Source organism: Ranitomeya variabilis, chromosome 1 (genome assembly GCF_051348905.1).
Source record: "Ranitomeya variabilis isolate aRanVar5 chromosome 1, aRanVar5.hap1, whole genome shotgun sequence".
NCBI lineage: Eukaryota > Metazoa > Chordata > Amphibia > Anura > Dendrobatidae > Ranitomeya > Ranitomeya variabilis.
Genome location: NC_135232.1, coordinates 815,276,566 through 815,292,278, shown reverse-complemented (window position 1 = coordinate 815,292,278; position 15,713 = coordinate 815,276,566). Strand labels below are relative to the sequence as shown.

General features: G+C 40.6%; 1 protein-coding gene across 1 annotated transcript in view; it reads right to left on the bottom strand.

Moving 5' to 3' along the window:
- The window catches only part of CFAP299 (cilia and flagella associated protein 299), an 878,688-nt gene that overhangs the window by 40,846 nt on the left and 822,129 nt on the right, over window positions 1-15,713 (bottom strand). The window contains exon 5 of the mRNA XM_077259030.1: window positions 5,516-5,645. Within this exon, the coding sequence (XP_077115145.1) occupies window positions 5,516-5,645 (130 nt within the window). The remainder of the gene's footprint in view (window positions 1-5,515; window positions 5,646-15,713) is intronic.

Here is a 15,713-nt window from a genome sequence, read left to right as displayed (position 1 = left end):
TTGGCTGGCCATCCTGGTATTTTTGGTACCAGAGATTTGGTTGGTAGTTCCTTTTGGTGGCCTTCTTTGTCGCGTGATGTGCGTTCTTTTGTGCAGTCCTGTGGGACTTGTGCATGGGCCAAGCCTTGTTGTTCCCGTGCTAATGGGTTGCTTTTGCCTTTGCCGGTCCCTGAGAGGCCCTGGACGCATATTTCTATGGATTTTATTTCAGATCTTCCGGTTTCCCAGAGGATGTCGTTTATCTGGGTGGTTTGTGACCGGTTTTCTAAGATGGTTCATTTGGTGCCTTTGCCTAAATTGCCTTCCTCTTCTGATTTGGTTCCGTTGTTTTTTCAGCATGTGGTTGGTTTACAAGAAGTGCTAAAAGTTTTTTCGGACAAAGTTTGGCTTTCCAATTATTCCTGGCTATGTTGCGATGAAATTTCGCTATATACGTGCATTCCACATGATTTGGCAATGCGTGCCCTACAATTTCATTTGGATGGATTAAGTAATTATTCGGTTGATTTAAAAAATTTTATTTTACAGGTCACTTTTTTTCTCATGACACATAATTTTTTTTCTTTCAATGGTCAGTTTTTTTTGCAGAAATCAGGTGTGGCCATGGGTGCTAAATTTTCACCTTCCCTGGCTAACCTGGTGATGGCGTTTTGGGAGTATGAATTTATTTTTTCCGTGTCCAATCCGTTTTTGTCTTGTTTAGTATGGTATGGCAGATACATCGACGATTTACTCATGTTTTGGGGTGCCGATATGTCTGCCATACTGGAATTTATTAATTATCTTAATTCTAATCATTATAATATTCGTTTCACATACCGACAAGATCCTGGCCATATTCAATTTTTGGATCTTAATTTAAGTGGCACAGCAGATTGTTTGATTTCAACCAATACATACCACAAATCACTTAGTGGGAACAGTATTCTGCACGCTAGTAGCGGGCATCCCAAGCACACCATCCGGTCTGTTCCGGTGGGTGAATATGTCAGAATTAAACGAAATTGTAGCAATGATCATGATTTAAATAAAGAACTGGATTTAATATCGGGCAAATTAAAACGTCGCCATTACCCAGATTGGTCACTGAGTAGAGCTCATAAGATCCTTAGTCATAAGAAACGAGAGGATCTTATTGCACGAAAGCCAATTAAAACATCGGTTTCTTCAAATGCCAGTAAACCTTATGTGTGCTTCCAATTTAGCCCTCAGTTCCATCAGATTAAGGGTATTATTAACAAATTTCTTCCTATTTTATATGAAGATGAGAACCTAGCTAGAAATTTACATACAGGCATTAATATTGTTGCTAGAAAAGCTCCCTCCATAGGCAATAGGATCTCACCAAGTATGTTTGATGCCAACAGAAACAGGAATAAAACATGGCTGGATTGTAGTGGCTTTTCTAAATGCGGTTCTAATAGCTGCAGAACGTGTGCACATGCAAGCATTACCAAGGTTTTTTATAACTTTGACAATTCACAAAGTTTTAATATTAAGCAATATATTAATTGCAACACCAATTTTGTTATTTATAAAATTGATTGTATTGCTTGCCATTTATCATACATTGGGTGCACTTCACACAAATTGAAAGTTCGCATTGGTGAACACTTGTACGATATTGGCTATATTGGTGATTCAGCTCGTACGATTTCTGCGGCTTCCAAGCATTTCATTACGATCCATGCACGTAGCACCAAGTTTTTCCGGGTACAGGGAATTGAACGGGTTATCAGACCCCCGCGGGGTGGAGATATGAGACGAATTCTTCACACCCGTGAAGCCTTCTGGATTTATCATTTGAATACCCATTTCCCGTTAGGTCTCAACAAACGCAATGAACTGATGTTTCATAATTGATATTATCATTATTATGTGTTTTGGCATGTTTTTAACTTGTGATTACTGTATTATTTTATTATTATATGTCACATTTTGATTATTTGTTTTGTTTGCGAGGGGATTCCTTTACATTTGTAGGACCTCACGTTTGATCATGTGACCATTCATTTGGTTTTGATTGGTCATAGGGGTGTATATATTGAGCGCACAACTCTGTATATATAGCTTTGATAAAGATCCATAGATCGAAACGCGTCGCTGTTTGTGTCCTGGTGTGTATTTGAAGAGCTTGTCTCCACTGCTTTTATACTGGCAAAATAAAGCTTCAAGCCTGGATTTTACTAATTTGGTGCTGGAACGAAATGTTCTTTTTCTCCTCATCTGATGACCACGCTGATCAACGTGGAGTTCCGCGCACCTGCGGTGGCGACTCAGTGAGCTGGTTCTGTTTTCTTTAGGCGTTTGAGGAATGGCGACATTGGCTTGAGGGAGCCAAGCACCGTATTGTGGTCTTGACCGATCATAAAAATCTGATTTACATTGAATCTGCCAAACGGTTGAATCCTAGACAGGTTCGATGGTCCCTGTTTTTCTCCCGTTTTGATTTTGTGGTTTCGTATCTTCCGGGTTCTAAGAATATTAAGGCTGATACCCTCTCTAGGAGTTTTTTGCCTGATTCTCCTGAGGTACTTGAGCCGGTCGGCATTCTGAAGGAAGGGGTGGTCCTTTCTGCCATTTCCCCTGATTTGCGACGGGTTCTGCAGGAATTTCAGGCTGACAAACCTGACCGCTGTGCAGTGGGGAAACTGTTTGTTCCTGATAGATGGACTAGTAGAGTGATTTCTGAGGTTCATTGTTCTGTGTTGGCTGGCCATCCTGGTATTTTTGGTACCAGAGATTTGGTTGGTAGTTCCTTTTGGTGGCCTTCTTTGTCACGTGATGTGCGTCTTTTGTGCAGTCCTGTGGGACTTGTGCGCGGGCCAAGCCTTGTTGTTCCCGTGCTAGTGGGTTGCTTTTGCCTTTGTCGGTCCCTGAGAGGCCCTGGACGCATATTTCTATGGATTTTATTTCAGATCTTCCGGTTTCCCAGAGGATGTCGGTTATCTGGGTGGTTTGTGACCGGTTTTCTAAGATGGTTCATTTGGTGCCTTTGCCTAAATTGCCTTCCTCTTCTGATTTGGTTCCGTTGTTTTTTCAGCATGTGGTTCGTTTGCATGGTATTCCGGAGAATATTGTGTCTGACAGAGGTTCCCAGTTTGTTTCTAGGTTTTGGCGGGCCTTTTGTGCTAGGCTGGGCATTGATTTGTCTTTTTCTTCCGCATTTCATCCGCAGACAAATGGCCAGACCGAGCGAACTAATCAGACTTTGGAAACTTATTTGAGATGCTTTGTGTCTGCAGATCAGGATGATTGGGTGGCTTTCTTGCCATTGGCCGAGTTTGCCCTTAATAATCGAGCTAGTTCGGCTACCTTGGTTTCGCCCTTCTTTTGTAATTTTGGTTTTCATCCTCGTTTTTCTTCAGGGCAAGTTGAACCTTCTGATTGTCCTGGGGTGGATTCTGTGGTTGACAGGTTGCAGCAGATTTGGGCTCATGTGGTGGACAATTTGGTGTTGTCTCAGGAGGAGCCTCAGCGTTTTGCTAACCGTCGTCGGTGTGTTGGTTCCCGGCTTCGGGTTGGGGATTTGGTCTGGTTGTCTTCCCGTCATGTTCCTTTGAAGGTTTCTTGCCCTAAGTTTAAGCCTTGGTTTATTGGTCCTTATAGGATTTCTGATATTATCAATCCGGTGTCTTTTCGTTTGGCCCTTCCGGCCTCTTTTGCCATCCATAATGTTTTCCATAGATCTTCATTGCGGAAATATGTGGTGCCCGTTGTTCCCTCTGTTGATCCTCCTGCTCCTGTGTTGGTTGATGGGGAGTTGGAGTATGTGGTTGAGAAGATTTTGGATTCTCGCTTTTTGAGGTGGAGGCTTCAGTACCTTGTCAAATGGTTATGGCCAGGAGGATAATTCTTGGGTTTTTGCCTCTGATGTCCATGCTGCTGATTTGGTCCGTGCCTTTCATCTGGCTCGTCCTGATCGGCCTGGGGGCTCTGGTGAGGGTTCGGTGACCCCTCTTCAAGGGGGGGTACTGTTGTGAATTCTGCTCTTGGGCTCCCTCCGGTGGTTGTTGATGGTAGTGCAGTTGTCTTGGGGTTGTAATCCGGGCAGGTGTTTCTGCTGATTGCAGCTCTATTAGGTATTTAGGTGTGCAGGCTCCATGAGTCAGTGCCAGTTGTCCATTGTACTTGGAGGGATCGCATCTCTCTCTGGCTCCTCATGCCATGCTGCCAATTCAGATAAGATAAGTGTCTGGTTTTTTGTCTCTGTGCACACATGCAGTGTGCTTTGCAATTCAGTGCAATTTATTGTGTTTTTGTCCAGCTTAGACTTTGTTTGGATTTTTCAGTCATGCTGGATTCTCAGGAGATGCAGATATACTTTCTATGTCTTTAGTTAGATGTGGAATATTTGTATTATCTGCTGTGGATATTTTTAGGATTTTAATACTGACCGCTTAGAATTCTGTCCTATCCTTTTCTATTTAGCTAGAAGTGCCTCTTTTGCTAAATCCTGTTTTTCTGCCTGCATGTGTCTTTCCTCTTATACTCACAGTCAATATTTGTGGGGGGCTGCCTATCCTTTGGGGTTCTGCTCTGAGGCAAGATAGAATTCCCATTTCCATCTATAGGGGTATGCGAAAAATTACTTGAATGTCTGAAAGAACATCTTTTATAGCTCTTTATGCTCTTATGCCGCATGTAAGAAATAAAAAATGAAAATGATGATTTGTGATCAGGAATGGGAATAAATCAGTCGGGCTGGTTAAAGAACTGGTTAAAGAAACAAAATATCATGGTTGGAAAAAGCTATACCAGCAATAGAATTTTATAAAAAATGACCCTCCAACTACAGAGCCACTTTGTAATACTGAAATTAAATGGTTTATTTCACATGCATTGGAAAATGATAATTCAGACAACTGCCATAGTAATATGAGATGAGTTACAAAATGGGAACAAGTCATTGTATACCTGGCAAGATGGGTCACTTAGAAAGTGTATGGAAAAAGTCTGTAGAAAAGTTCTGTCCTGCATAAGCATACAGTCAGATAGACACATCATTAGGATGTTTTAAAAGAACCATGGACATTTTATTTGGGATGACGTGTTCACTGGAAAAGAAGGAGAACGACAGAACCTACATAAAGGACATTTATCACTACAACCACAGCATAGTGTTAGTCAGAAAAATCTCCACCTGACTTTTATTTGCTTTTTTAGCGGACTACTTGATACTTATGTACATTTAAAGGTAACACAAAAGGAAAATCCCATGATGGATTCTCCTTAACCAACCTAAAATAACAGTGAATGCATATTTATACGTGTGAAGGAGCCATGAACAATGAACCTCTGAGCTGTAAAAGACTGTACAGATCCCTCATTTCGAGCAGATCCTTAAATATATAAACACACAAAGGAGTGACAATATTAGTCCTCAAGTTGCTAAGTGATACCACTTGTAAATCCATGAAGCACAGGGAGCAAAAACAGTCCGGAATCCTTAAAACATATGGTAATGTGAGAAGAGAAGTGAAAATTGCCGCTTTGCTTGGAGAAAAATATTTACCTTAGGATCCACGTTTAGTATTTTCCTGTCCCGCTTATTTTTAAACAGTAATCCAGATGAATTTTCTGCAATCACTTGGTAATTTGGACTTGCGTTTGAAGTTGAAACATGGGTTTCCCAGTTATAGAAACTGCAAAAATAGGAAAAAAATCAGAAAAGTAAAGTCAGACCTTAAATAAGCGACTAACTTCTTCATAATGATATGATTTAGCATCAATTGATTAACCATTGTTTTATGGACAATGGGTTAATTGCAGATAGTTTTTGCCAAGTACAATGGATCCATGGATCCATAATCTAAAATGTATCGCGTGAGGTAAGCCTGAATAATCCCTGAAGTCTACAATGGAGCCATTTAGGAGGTTCAGATCCCTATCAATCTTAGGGTTATGAAAATTTTTTTAAAAAGTCAGCTCATCCATATTAACATCCGAGGAAAGAAAGTTTGCGGTGCCGCAGAAAAAACAAGAAGAAAAAAGGAGGTTCCAGCTTCAAGATCTTAGGGTTATGGTATAACCTAGTCATATGCTATAACAGGGAATAACCCTTGCATTAATGGGAAAAATACAGAGTGCCTGACTCATGAGCATCCAACTTACGAACATACGACTTACGAACGTATGATGTTTTAAAAAAACCTAATACATAATTGCACACCTCTTTGGCCACCACTGTTTGGTCCTCTTCTTTCTGCTGTTTTGCACCACATCTACAGTCCCTTCACTGTAGGTCAACCCTTCCTGCCACATCCAGGCCTCATAGGACATCACACGTGTAAGTTAGTGACCTTGTGACATCAAGACATGAGCTGCAACCTTTTAACCCACAGTGAACTCCGAGGCCTGGATACAGTCGGAAGTCTTGGCCTATAGTGAAGAGGCCAAAGATGTGCAGCAGTGAGGTATTATGATTTTATTTTATTTTTTTGCTGGCACTGTTCAAACTTCCCACAAATTAGTGTTACAAGCAGAACAAGTTATCCAGTTTGTAGTGTGAGGATTGCCAATATACCAAAAACAAGAGCATGCTGGATTTCAAAAAACACACCACATGATCTAAACTTGCGCAATAATATTCTTGTTTTTCCACCACCTTAACTCCTTCCTGACACAGACAATTTTCACTTTTGTGCATTTTGTTTTTTCCTCCCCTTCTTCCACATAAATGCATAAGAGCTTGTTTTTTTTGCTGAACAAGTTATACTTATGAATGAAACCATTCAGTTTACCATACAATGTACTGGAAAATGGGACCAAAAAGTGCAATGAAATTGCAAAAATAAATGCCATTCATTCATTGTTTTCTGTGCTTTGTTTCAATGCTGTTCATTTTGTGGGTGGGCTGATAGTGGCATGTAACAGCGTGACCCCTAGTCACAGATTGACAGCAGTATTTAAATAGTTAACAGCAGTGAATAGAGCTTGGCTCCGCTCACAGCTGGTGGTGTATCATAGCCATTGCCTGTCAGGTATGTGACGGGCTCCGCCTCTAAGGCTGTTCTGGACATTCATTCCTGAATTGCACCATGCATTTACAGCAGATGTCGGTAAGGGGTGAAACGTAGAACCTGATTGATATATTAAACAGATCGGTGTCTGTTATTCGCCACCACCACTGATCAGTTGTTTGCAGCTATGATGGCCATATGTGCCCCAGTACAGAGCCATAACAGCACTGTATAATGGCAGTTCTTGGGCATTGTATTTGAACTCTTATTGAAGTGAATTAGAGATGTGCTCTGGTACATCCCAAAGGTTGTTTATAGAGCTGTACTGTTCTGGCTGTGGACACTAGGTGTATATAGCTACAGTAGGAGTTTCAAACAGCTTATCGGTGGGTGTACCATTCTTCAAACTCCCACTTATTTGATATTGATGACCTAGTTTAGGAACAACCTGGATAACCCTTTTAAAAATTAGACAAAAACTGGGAGAAAGGAATAAAAAATAAAAATAAAAAACTTTAGTGTTTCTAAGGCTGGTTTCACACTTGCGTTTTGATCTGCAGCGTTTTAGCGCTAAAAAACGCATGCGTTTTTTTATATACTTAACATTAAAAACGCAAGCGTTTTTTAGCATGCGTTTTGACGCGTTTTCGGCAACGCATGTGTTTTTTGACGCGTGCGTTTAGTTGCAGAAATGCAACCTGTAGTAATTTCTAGCGGCTTTTTTTTGCCGCAAAAAAACGCATGCGTTTATTTGCGGCAAAAAAATGTATTGCTGTTTATGTAAACGCATGCGTTTTTAAGCACATGCGTTTGCTTGCGTTAAAAACACATGCGTTTTTATAGAAAAACACAAGAAAACACAAGAAAAAACAAGAAAACCCTAACCCTAACCCTAAACACAAGAAAAAACAAGAAAACCCTAACCCTAACCCTAGGGTTACTAGGGATCCTAACCCTAACACTAACCCTAACCCTAGGCTTACTAGGGATCCTAACCCTAACCCTAACTCTAAGGTTAGGATCCCTAGTACCCCTAGGGATCCTAACCCTAACCCTAGGTATCCTAACCCTAACCCTTAGGGTTAGGGTTAGGATCCTAACCCTTAGGGTTAGGGTTAGGATCCCTAGGGTTAGGGTTAGGGTTAGGATCCCTAGGGTTAGGGTTAGGGTTAGGGCTAGGATCCCTAGGGTTAGTGTTAGGATCCCTAGGGTTACTAGGGATCCTAACCCTAACCCTAACCCTAACCCTAGCTATTTCTGTTTATAGTGGGTTTTCTAGTTGATTTTGATGATTGGCAGCTGTCACACACTTCTCAGCATGCGTTTAAAAAACGCAAACGCAGGAAAAAACGCATGTAAACGCAGCAAAACGCCGCGGTTTTTTTGCATGCATCTAAAAAACGCAGCGTTTGCACGCATTTACATGCGTTTTTTCACCACATGCGTTTTTTTTTTAAACGCTGCAGATCAAAACGCAAGTGTGAAACCAGCCTTATACAGTTTATTATGAAGCCACAAACTGAAAAGCATTTGGTCTACATCTTTGAGATTTCCACTTTTAACAAATAGAGACCCTTCATTGTAGTTAGTATAAAGGAGGATACTGTATGGGGTTTTACCAACTCGGGTGCAACGGGAGGAAAACAGGAGACTTGTTCCTTTAAAAGTTTGTGGGTTTATTGCTTTATAACCCCAGAAGCAAAAACAGAAAACAGCCAGCCTTTAGATCAGGCAAACAAAATACAAATGTCCATAGCAGGGCTCTGCTCCGCCAGGCCTGTGGGCACACAGGCTGGGGCAATGTCCAGTACTCCAGCTCAGTCTGAGCCAAACACACAAGAGGCCTTCTCCCTCCCATCATACAGACCATGTGACAAACAATAGCCTCCATTAAATAGGCTGTAACCACACCCATAGGTGAGGATTATGGGTAGCGGTTACTCACAAGAAAAAATCCCAAGTGGGATAAAATGGTAAAAAAAAATACAATTTTGCCATTTTGTTTTTGGATTTTAACTAGCATTCATTGAATGATAATGATATATAAACAAGATTCTCAGGTTAGTACAATTAGGTTAATATCAAAACTTGCATAACTTTTTTTCTAATTAAGTGGTAAAAAGAAATTCCAGAAGTTTATAAGAACATTTTTTGTTTGTGTTGCTATTTTCCAATACACATAACATTTTGTTTTCTTTTGATGGAGCTGCGTGAGGGCTTGTTTCTTGAGTCATTAGCTGACAGTTTTATTAATATCACTTGGTACACATGACATTTTGATATTTTTTTCATGCATTTTTTAGGCAGATGTAGTGACCGAAAAACCACAATTCTGGAGTTTAATTTATTTCTCTTTACGGCATTAACCTTATGAATCACAATTTTTTTATAGACCAGACTCTAATAGACTTGGTGATAGCAAATACGTATCACCTTTCATTTCTGTCTTTTTCAGAGAGGAAAAAGGGAGCCACCCCAATATTATATGCATATATATAGATATAGATAGATAGATAGATAGATAGATAGATAGATAGATAGATAGATAGATAGATAGCTCTGGCAAAGTTTAAGGCTACTTTCACACTAGCGTTTTTTGCAATACGTCGCAATGCGTCGTTTTGGCGAAAAAACGCATCCTGCAAAGTTGTCTGCGGGATGCGTTTTTTCCCCATTGACTAACATTAGCGACGCATTGACACACGTCACAACCGTCGTGCGACGGATGCGTCGTGCTTTGGTGGACCGTCGGCACAAAAAAATGCTACATGTAACGTTTTTTTGTGAGACATGTCCGCTTTTTCTGACCGCGCATGCGTGGCCGGAACTCCGCCCCCACCTCCCTGCATTTCACAATGGGGCGGTGGATGCGCTGGAAAAATGCATCCGCTGCCCCCCGTTGTGCGGCGTATACAACGCTAGCGTCGGTAACCTCGGCCCGACTCACTGCGACGGGCCGAGCCTGACGCTAGTGTGAAAGAAGCCTAAGAGACCACCACATCAAAACCCTGTCATGGGCAGCCCAATCTCCAGTCCTGAGCCCCAATGAAAACCTCTGGAATGTAATCAAGAGGATGATGGATAGTCACAAGCCATCAAACAAAGTAGAACTGCTTAAATTTTTGTGCCAGAAGCAGTGTGAAAGACTGGTGGAAAGCATGCCAAGGCGCATGAAAGCTGTGACTAAAAAACATCGTTATTCCACAAAATATTGATTTCTGAACTCTTCCTGAGTTAAAACATTAGTATTGTTGTTTCTAAATGATTATGAACTTGTTTTCTTTGCATTATTTGAGGTCTGAAAGCACTTGTTTTTTTAATTTTGACCATTTCTCCTTTTCAGAAAAAAAATACAAAATGTATCCCTTGGAAATTCGGAGACATGTTGTCAGAAGTTTATAGAATAAAATAACTATTTACATTTTACTCCAAAATCTAATATATAAAGCTGATTGTGTGTGTGTGTGTGTGTGTGTGTATGTGTGTGTGTATGTCCAGGATTGGCATCTGCACCGTCGCAGCTACAGCCACAAAATTTTGCACAGTCACACGTCTGGACCCCGAGAGCGTCATAGGCTATGTTGTGAGGCGAAATTTTAACCCCGCACGTTCCAATTCACCAAACAATTTTGCCCCTATCTACATAATGGGGAAAAAGTGAAAGGAAAAGTGTTGGAGGCAAATTGACAGCTGCCAGATGTGAACAAGGGGAACTTAAAGAATGAGAGTGATGGCGCCAAAGAGTATATACCGTACAGTTGCTAAGGCCCCGACATGGGATACTCACCACACACAGGGATATGAACACACACACAAAATGCGCCACACACTACCACATGCTTGAACACATATATCACCCTCAGCACACATTTCACCACACATACACAAACCTCGCCACATAAAAGTCGAAACACAAAAGTCACTGCTCAAAACTCGCCACATGCAAAACACACCACATGCAAAACTGGCCACATGCAAAACTAGGCTCACGCAAAACTCGCCACACGTGCAAAACTCACCTCATGGAAAACTCGCCACAAGCAAAACTTGCACACGCGGAAAAATTGCCACATGTACAAAAGTTGCAACACATGCAAAAGTTGCCTCACACAAAACTTGCACATACTCAAAACGCACCACACATAAAACTCGCCACTCACAAAACTCGCCATGCGCAAAACTTGCTGCGCACAACTTACTACACTAACCTGTCACATGCAACTCGACACACAAAAAGTTGCTACATGCATGTCGCCACACAAAACTCAACACACACAACTTGACACATGAAACTCACCCTAAAACACACAGAAGTCTGGTATTATCCTTCAAAAATAAAAATCTGATTAATAAGCAGACATACGGCAGCTGTCAGTCACATGACCTGTCTATTATGTGTATGTGTGAGCTAATATATACTGCCAGGGGGGAGGGCTTCCTGTTGGCTGGGGATTTATCAGGCTGACAATAGCAACCAATCACAGCTCAGCTTCTATTTTGCTACAGTAAATTAATCTGAGCTCTGATTGGTTAATATAAGCAACAAAGGACATTCTCAGTATAACAAAGCTTGTGTGAGGTAACAGCATGTCAGTTAGGGTGTGTTGGTGGCACCTGAAGGAAAAACTAAGAATGTTGTTTATCACCTCTCTGGAGATGTCTTTATGGATTTAAATTTTTCTCTGCAGATATATATATATATATATATATATATATATATATATACACACATATACTGTACATCATGTTGCAGTTACGTGTTAAGATTCCCCAAATCCCTCTTTAATTGTGGAGTTGTACTGGTTTTATTTCATGTTATTTTTAAAAGCAATAATGAGTTATAAGTACACACCAGCAAGGTCAATACACTTATAATTTAATGCTGTCTGTGATGATATCATTAATTTGGAATATAATAATATAGTAATAATCTGCAGCGAGTATAAGTAATACAGTATTCAGAATTAGACAGCATTAATGAGGCCTGGATTCACACAACATTCTTAAATGACTCATAATTGGTTTTGTGGTCTGGCAAATGATTGCTGATCTTGTAGCCTTCGTGGGAAAAAACGTGCATCAGTGGACATAATCCAAGGTCACTCACTTGCAATCAACACCCAATAACCAGTATGTCCATACCACGTGTAGCATACACAGGAGAGTCTAAAATGTGAGCTATGTGGTCCTTCCACTGCTTGCGTAGATGGCTCTGATTTCACATAGGAAGGTCATTTTTTTAAAATAAGGGATAAGTTGAAGGAGACTTTTCATCTTTTTTAGAACTCACATCATCCAAGAAACACATCAAAGAAGGAATAAAGAAACAACTGCACATCTTCCCTGGAGCTTTGCACATGATTGCTCACATAAAGCTGAATAAACATATTGTGAGACTGCTAATGCTTCTGACATTACAATAATGTTAACCAGAAACATGATAGACTGTAGATGCTTGTTCATTTAGTGAGAGGCATGTAACAACGGCTGCCAAGTGTTGTGCGTGCACTTGTCTCATGAAGCTTAGAGCTTTGCTACATGGATAAGAAAAGTGAGGATCTAGATACTTTAGACACAAGAAATCATATTCTCAATATTCTCATCATTGTGTTCTGGGACTTTGGGAGAGTTCGGAAAAGAAAACTGATATAGCCCCACCATTGGGTAGTACTGTTCAAAGTATATAATAATACTAAAAATTATACCTGGCATACAGGAACAGGAAAAGAGGTACAATGTAGTGTCTACTTGTAGAGAATAAGAGCAGATATTGAGATTTACACACAGCAAACAGGACAGGAGAAATGGTACTGTGTAGTGTATATATATATATATATATATATATATATATATATATATATATATATATATACTGTATATATATATATATATATATATATATATATATACAGTACAGGATAAATTGTACTGTGCAGTGTATATATACAGGACAGGAGAAGCAGTACTATGCTGTGCATATACACCAGATAGAAGTAGTACTGTGAAGTGTATATATACAGGACAAAAGAATTGGTACTGTGCAGTGCACATATACAGGACAGGAGAAGTGGTTTTGTGCAGTGTAAATATACAGAACAGGAGAATTGGTACTGTGCTGTGTATATATACAGGACAGGAGAAGTGGTACTGTGTAGTGTGAATATACAGGACAGGAGTAGTGGTTCTGTGCAGTGTAAATATAAAGGACAGGAGTAGTAGTACCTTGCAGTGCATATATACAGTACAGGACAGGAGAAGCAGTACTGTGCAGTGGATATACAAAGGACAGGAGGAGTGGTACTGTGCAGTATATACAGTGGGGCAAAAAAGTATTTAGCCATTCAGCAATAGTGCAAGTTCCACCACTTAAAAAGATGAGAGGCGTCTGTAATTTACATCATAGGTAGACCTCAACTATGGGAGACAAACTGAGAAATAAAAATCCAGAAAATCACATTGTCTGTTTTTTTATCATTTTATTTGCATATTATGGTGGAAAATAAGTATTTGGTCAGAAACAAACAATCAAGATTTCTGGCTCTCACAGACCTGTAACTTCTTCTTTAAGAGTCTCCTCTTTCCTCCACTCATTACCTGTAGTAATGGCACCTGTTCAAACTTGTTATCAGTATAAAAAGACACCTGTGCACACCCTCAAACAGTCTGACTCCAAACTCCACTATGGTGAAGACCAAAGAGCTGTCAAAGGACACCAGAAACAAAATTGTAGCCCTGCACCAGGCTGGGAAGACTGAATCTGCAATAGCCAACCAGCTTGGAGTGAAGAAATCAACAGTGGGAGCAATAATTAGAAAATGGAAGACATACAAGACCACTGATAATCTCCCTCGATCTGGGGCTCCACGCAAAATCCCACCCCGTGGGGTCAGAATGATCACAAGAACGGTGAGCAAAAATCCCAGAACCACGCGGGGGGACCTAGTGAATGAACTGCAGAGAGCTGGGACCAATGTAACAAGGCCTACCATAAGTAACACACTACGCCACCATGGACTCAGATCCTGCAGTGCCAGACGTGTCCCACTGCTTAAGCCAGTACATGTCCGGGCCCGTCTGAAGTTTGCTAGAGAGCATTTGGATGATCCAGAGGAGTTTTGGGAGAATGTCCTATTGTCTGATGAAACCAAACTGGAACTGTTTGGTAGAAACACAACTTGTCGTGTTTGGAGGAAAAAGAATACTGAGTTGCATCCATCAAACACCATACCTACTGTAAAGCATGGTGGTGGAAACATCATGCTTTGGGGCTGTTTCTCTGCAAAGGGGCCAGGACGACTGATCCGGGTACATGAAAGAATGAATGGGGCCATGTATCGTGAGATTTTGAGTGCAAACCTCCTTCCATCAGCAAGGGCATTGAAGATGAAACGTGGCTGGGTCTTTCAACATGACAATGATCCAAAGCACACCACCAGGGTACCGAAGGAGTGGCTTCGTAAGAAGCATTTCAAGGTCCTGGAGTGGCCTAGCCAGTCTCCAGATCTCAACCCTATAGAAAACCTTTGGAGGGAGTTGAAAGTCCATGTTGCCAAGCGAAAAGCCAAAAACATCACTGCTCTAGAGGAGATCTGCATGGAGGAATGGGCCAACATACCAACAACAGTGTGTGGCAACCTTGTGAAGACTTACAGAAAACGTTTGACCTCTGTCATTGCCAACAAAGGATATATTACAAAGTATTGAGATGAAAATTTGTTTCTGACCAAATACTTATTTTCCACCATAATATGCAAATAAAATGATAAAAAAACAGACAATGTGATTTTCTGGATTTTTTTTCTCAGTTTGTCTCCCATAGTTGAGGTCTACCTATGATGTAAATTACAGACGCCTCTCATCTTTTTAAGTGGTGGAACTTGCACTATTGCTGAATGACTAAATACTTTTTTGCCCCACTGTATATACAGAACAGGAGAAGTGATGCTGTACAGAGTATATATACAGGACAGGAGAAGTGGTATTGTGCAGTGTATATATACAGAACAGGAGAAGTGGTATTGTGCAGTGTATATATACAGAACAGGAGAAGTGGTACTGTGCAGTATATATATATACAGAACAGGAGAAGTGGTACTGTGCAGTGTATATATACAGGACAGGAGAAGTGGCATTGTGCAGTGTATATATACAGGACAGGAGAAGTGGTATTGTGCAGTGTATATATACAGGACAGGAGAAGTGGTATTGTGCAGTGTATATATAGAGGACAGGAGGAGTGGTACTGTGCGGTGTATATATACAGGACAGGAGAAGTGGTACTGTGCAGTGTATATATACAGGACAGGAGAAGTGGCATTGTGCAGTGTATATATACAGGACAGGAGGAAGGGTACTGTGCAGTGTATATATACAGGACAGGAGGAGTGGTACTGTGCAGTATATATATACAGAACAGGACAAGTGATGCTGTACAGTGTATATATACAGGACAGGAGAAGTGGTATTGTGCAGTGTATATATACAGGACAGGAGGAGTGGTACTGTGCAGTATATATATACAGAACAGGAGAAGTGATGCTGTACAGTGTATATATACAGGACAGGAGAAGTGGTACTGTGCAGTGTATATATACAGGACAGGAGAAGTGGCATTGTGCAGTGTATATATACAGGACAGGAGAAGTGGCATTGTGCAGTGTACAGTTAGGTCCATATATATTTGGACAGAGACAACATTTTTCTAATTTTGGTTATAGACATTACCACAATGAATTTTAAACAAAACAATTC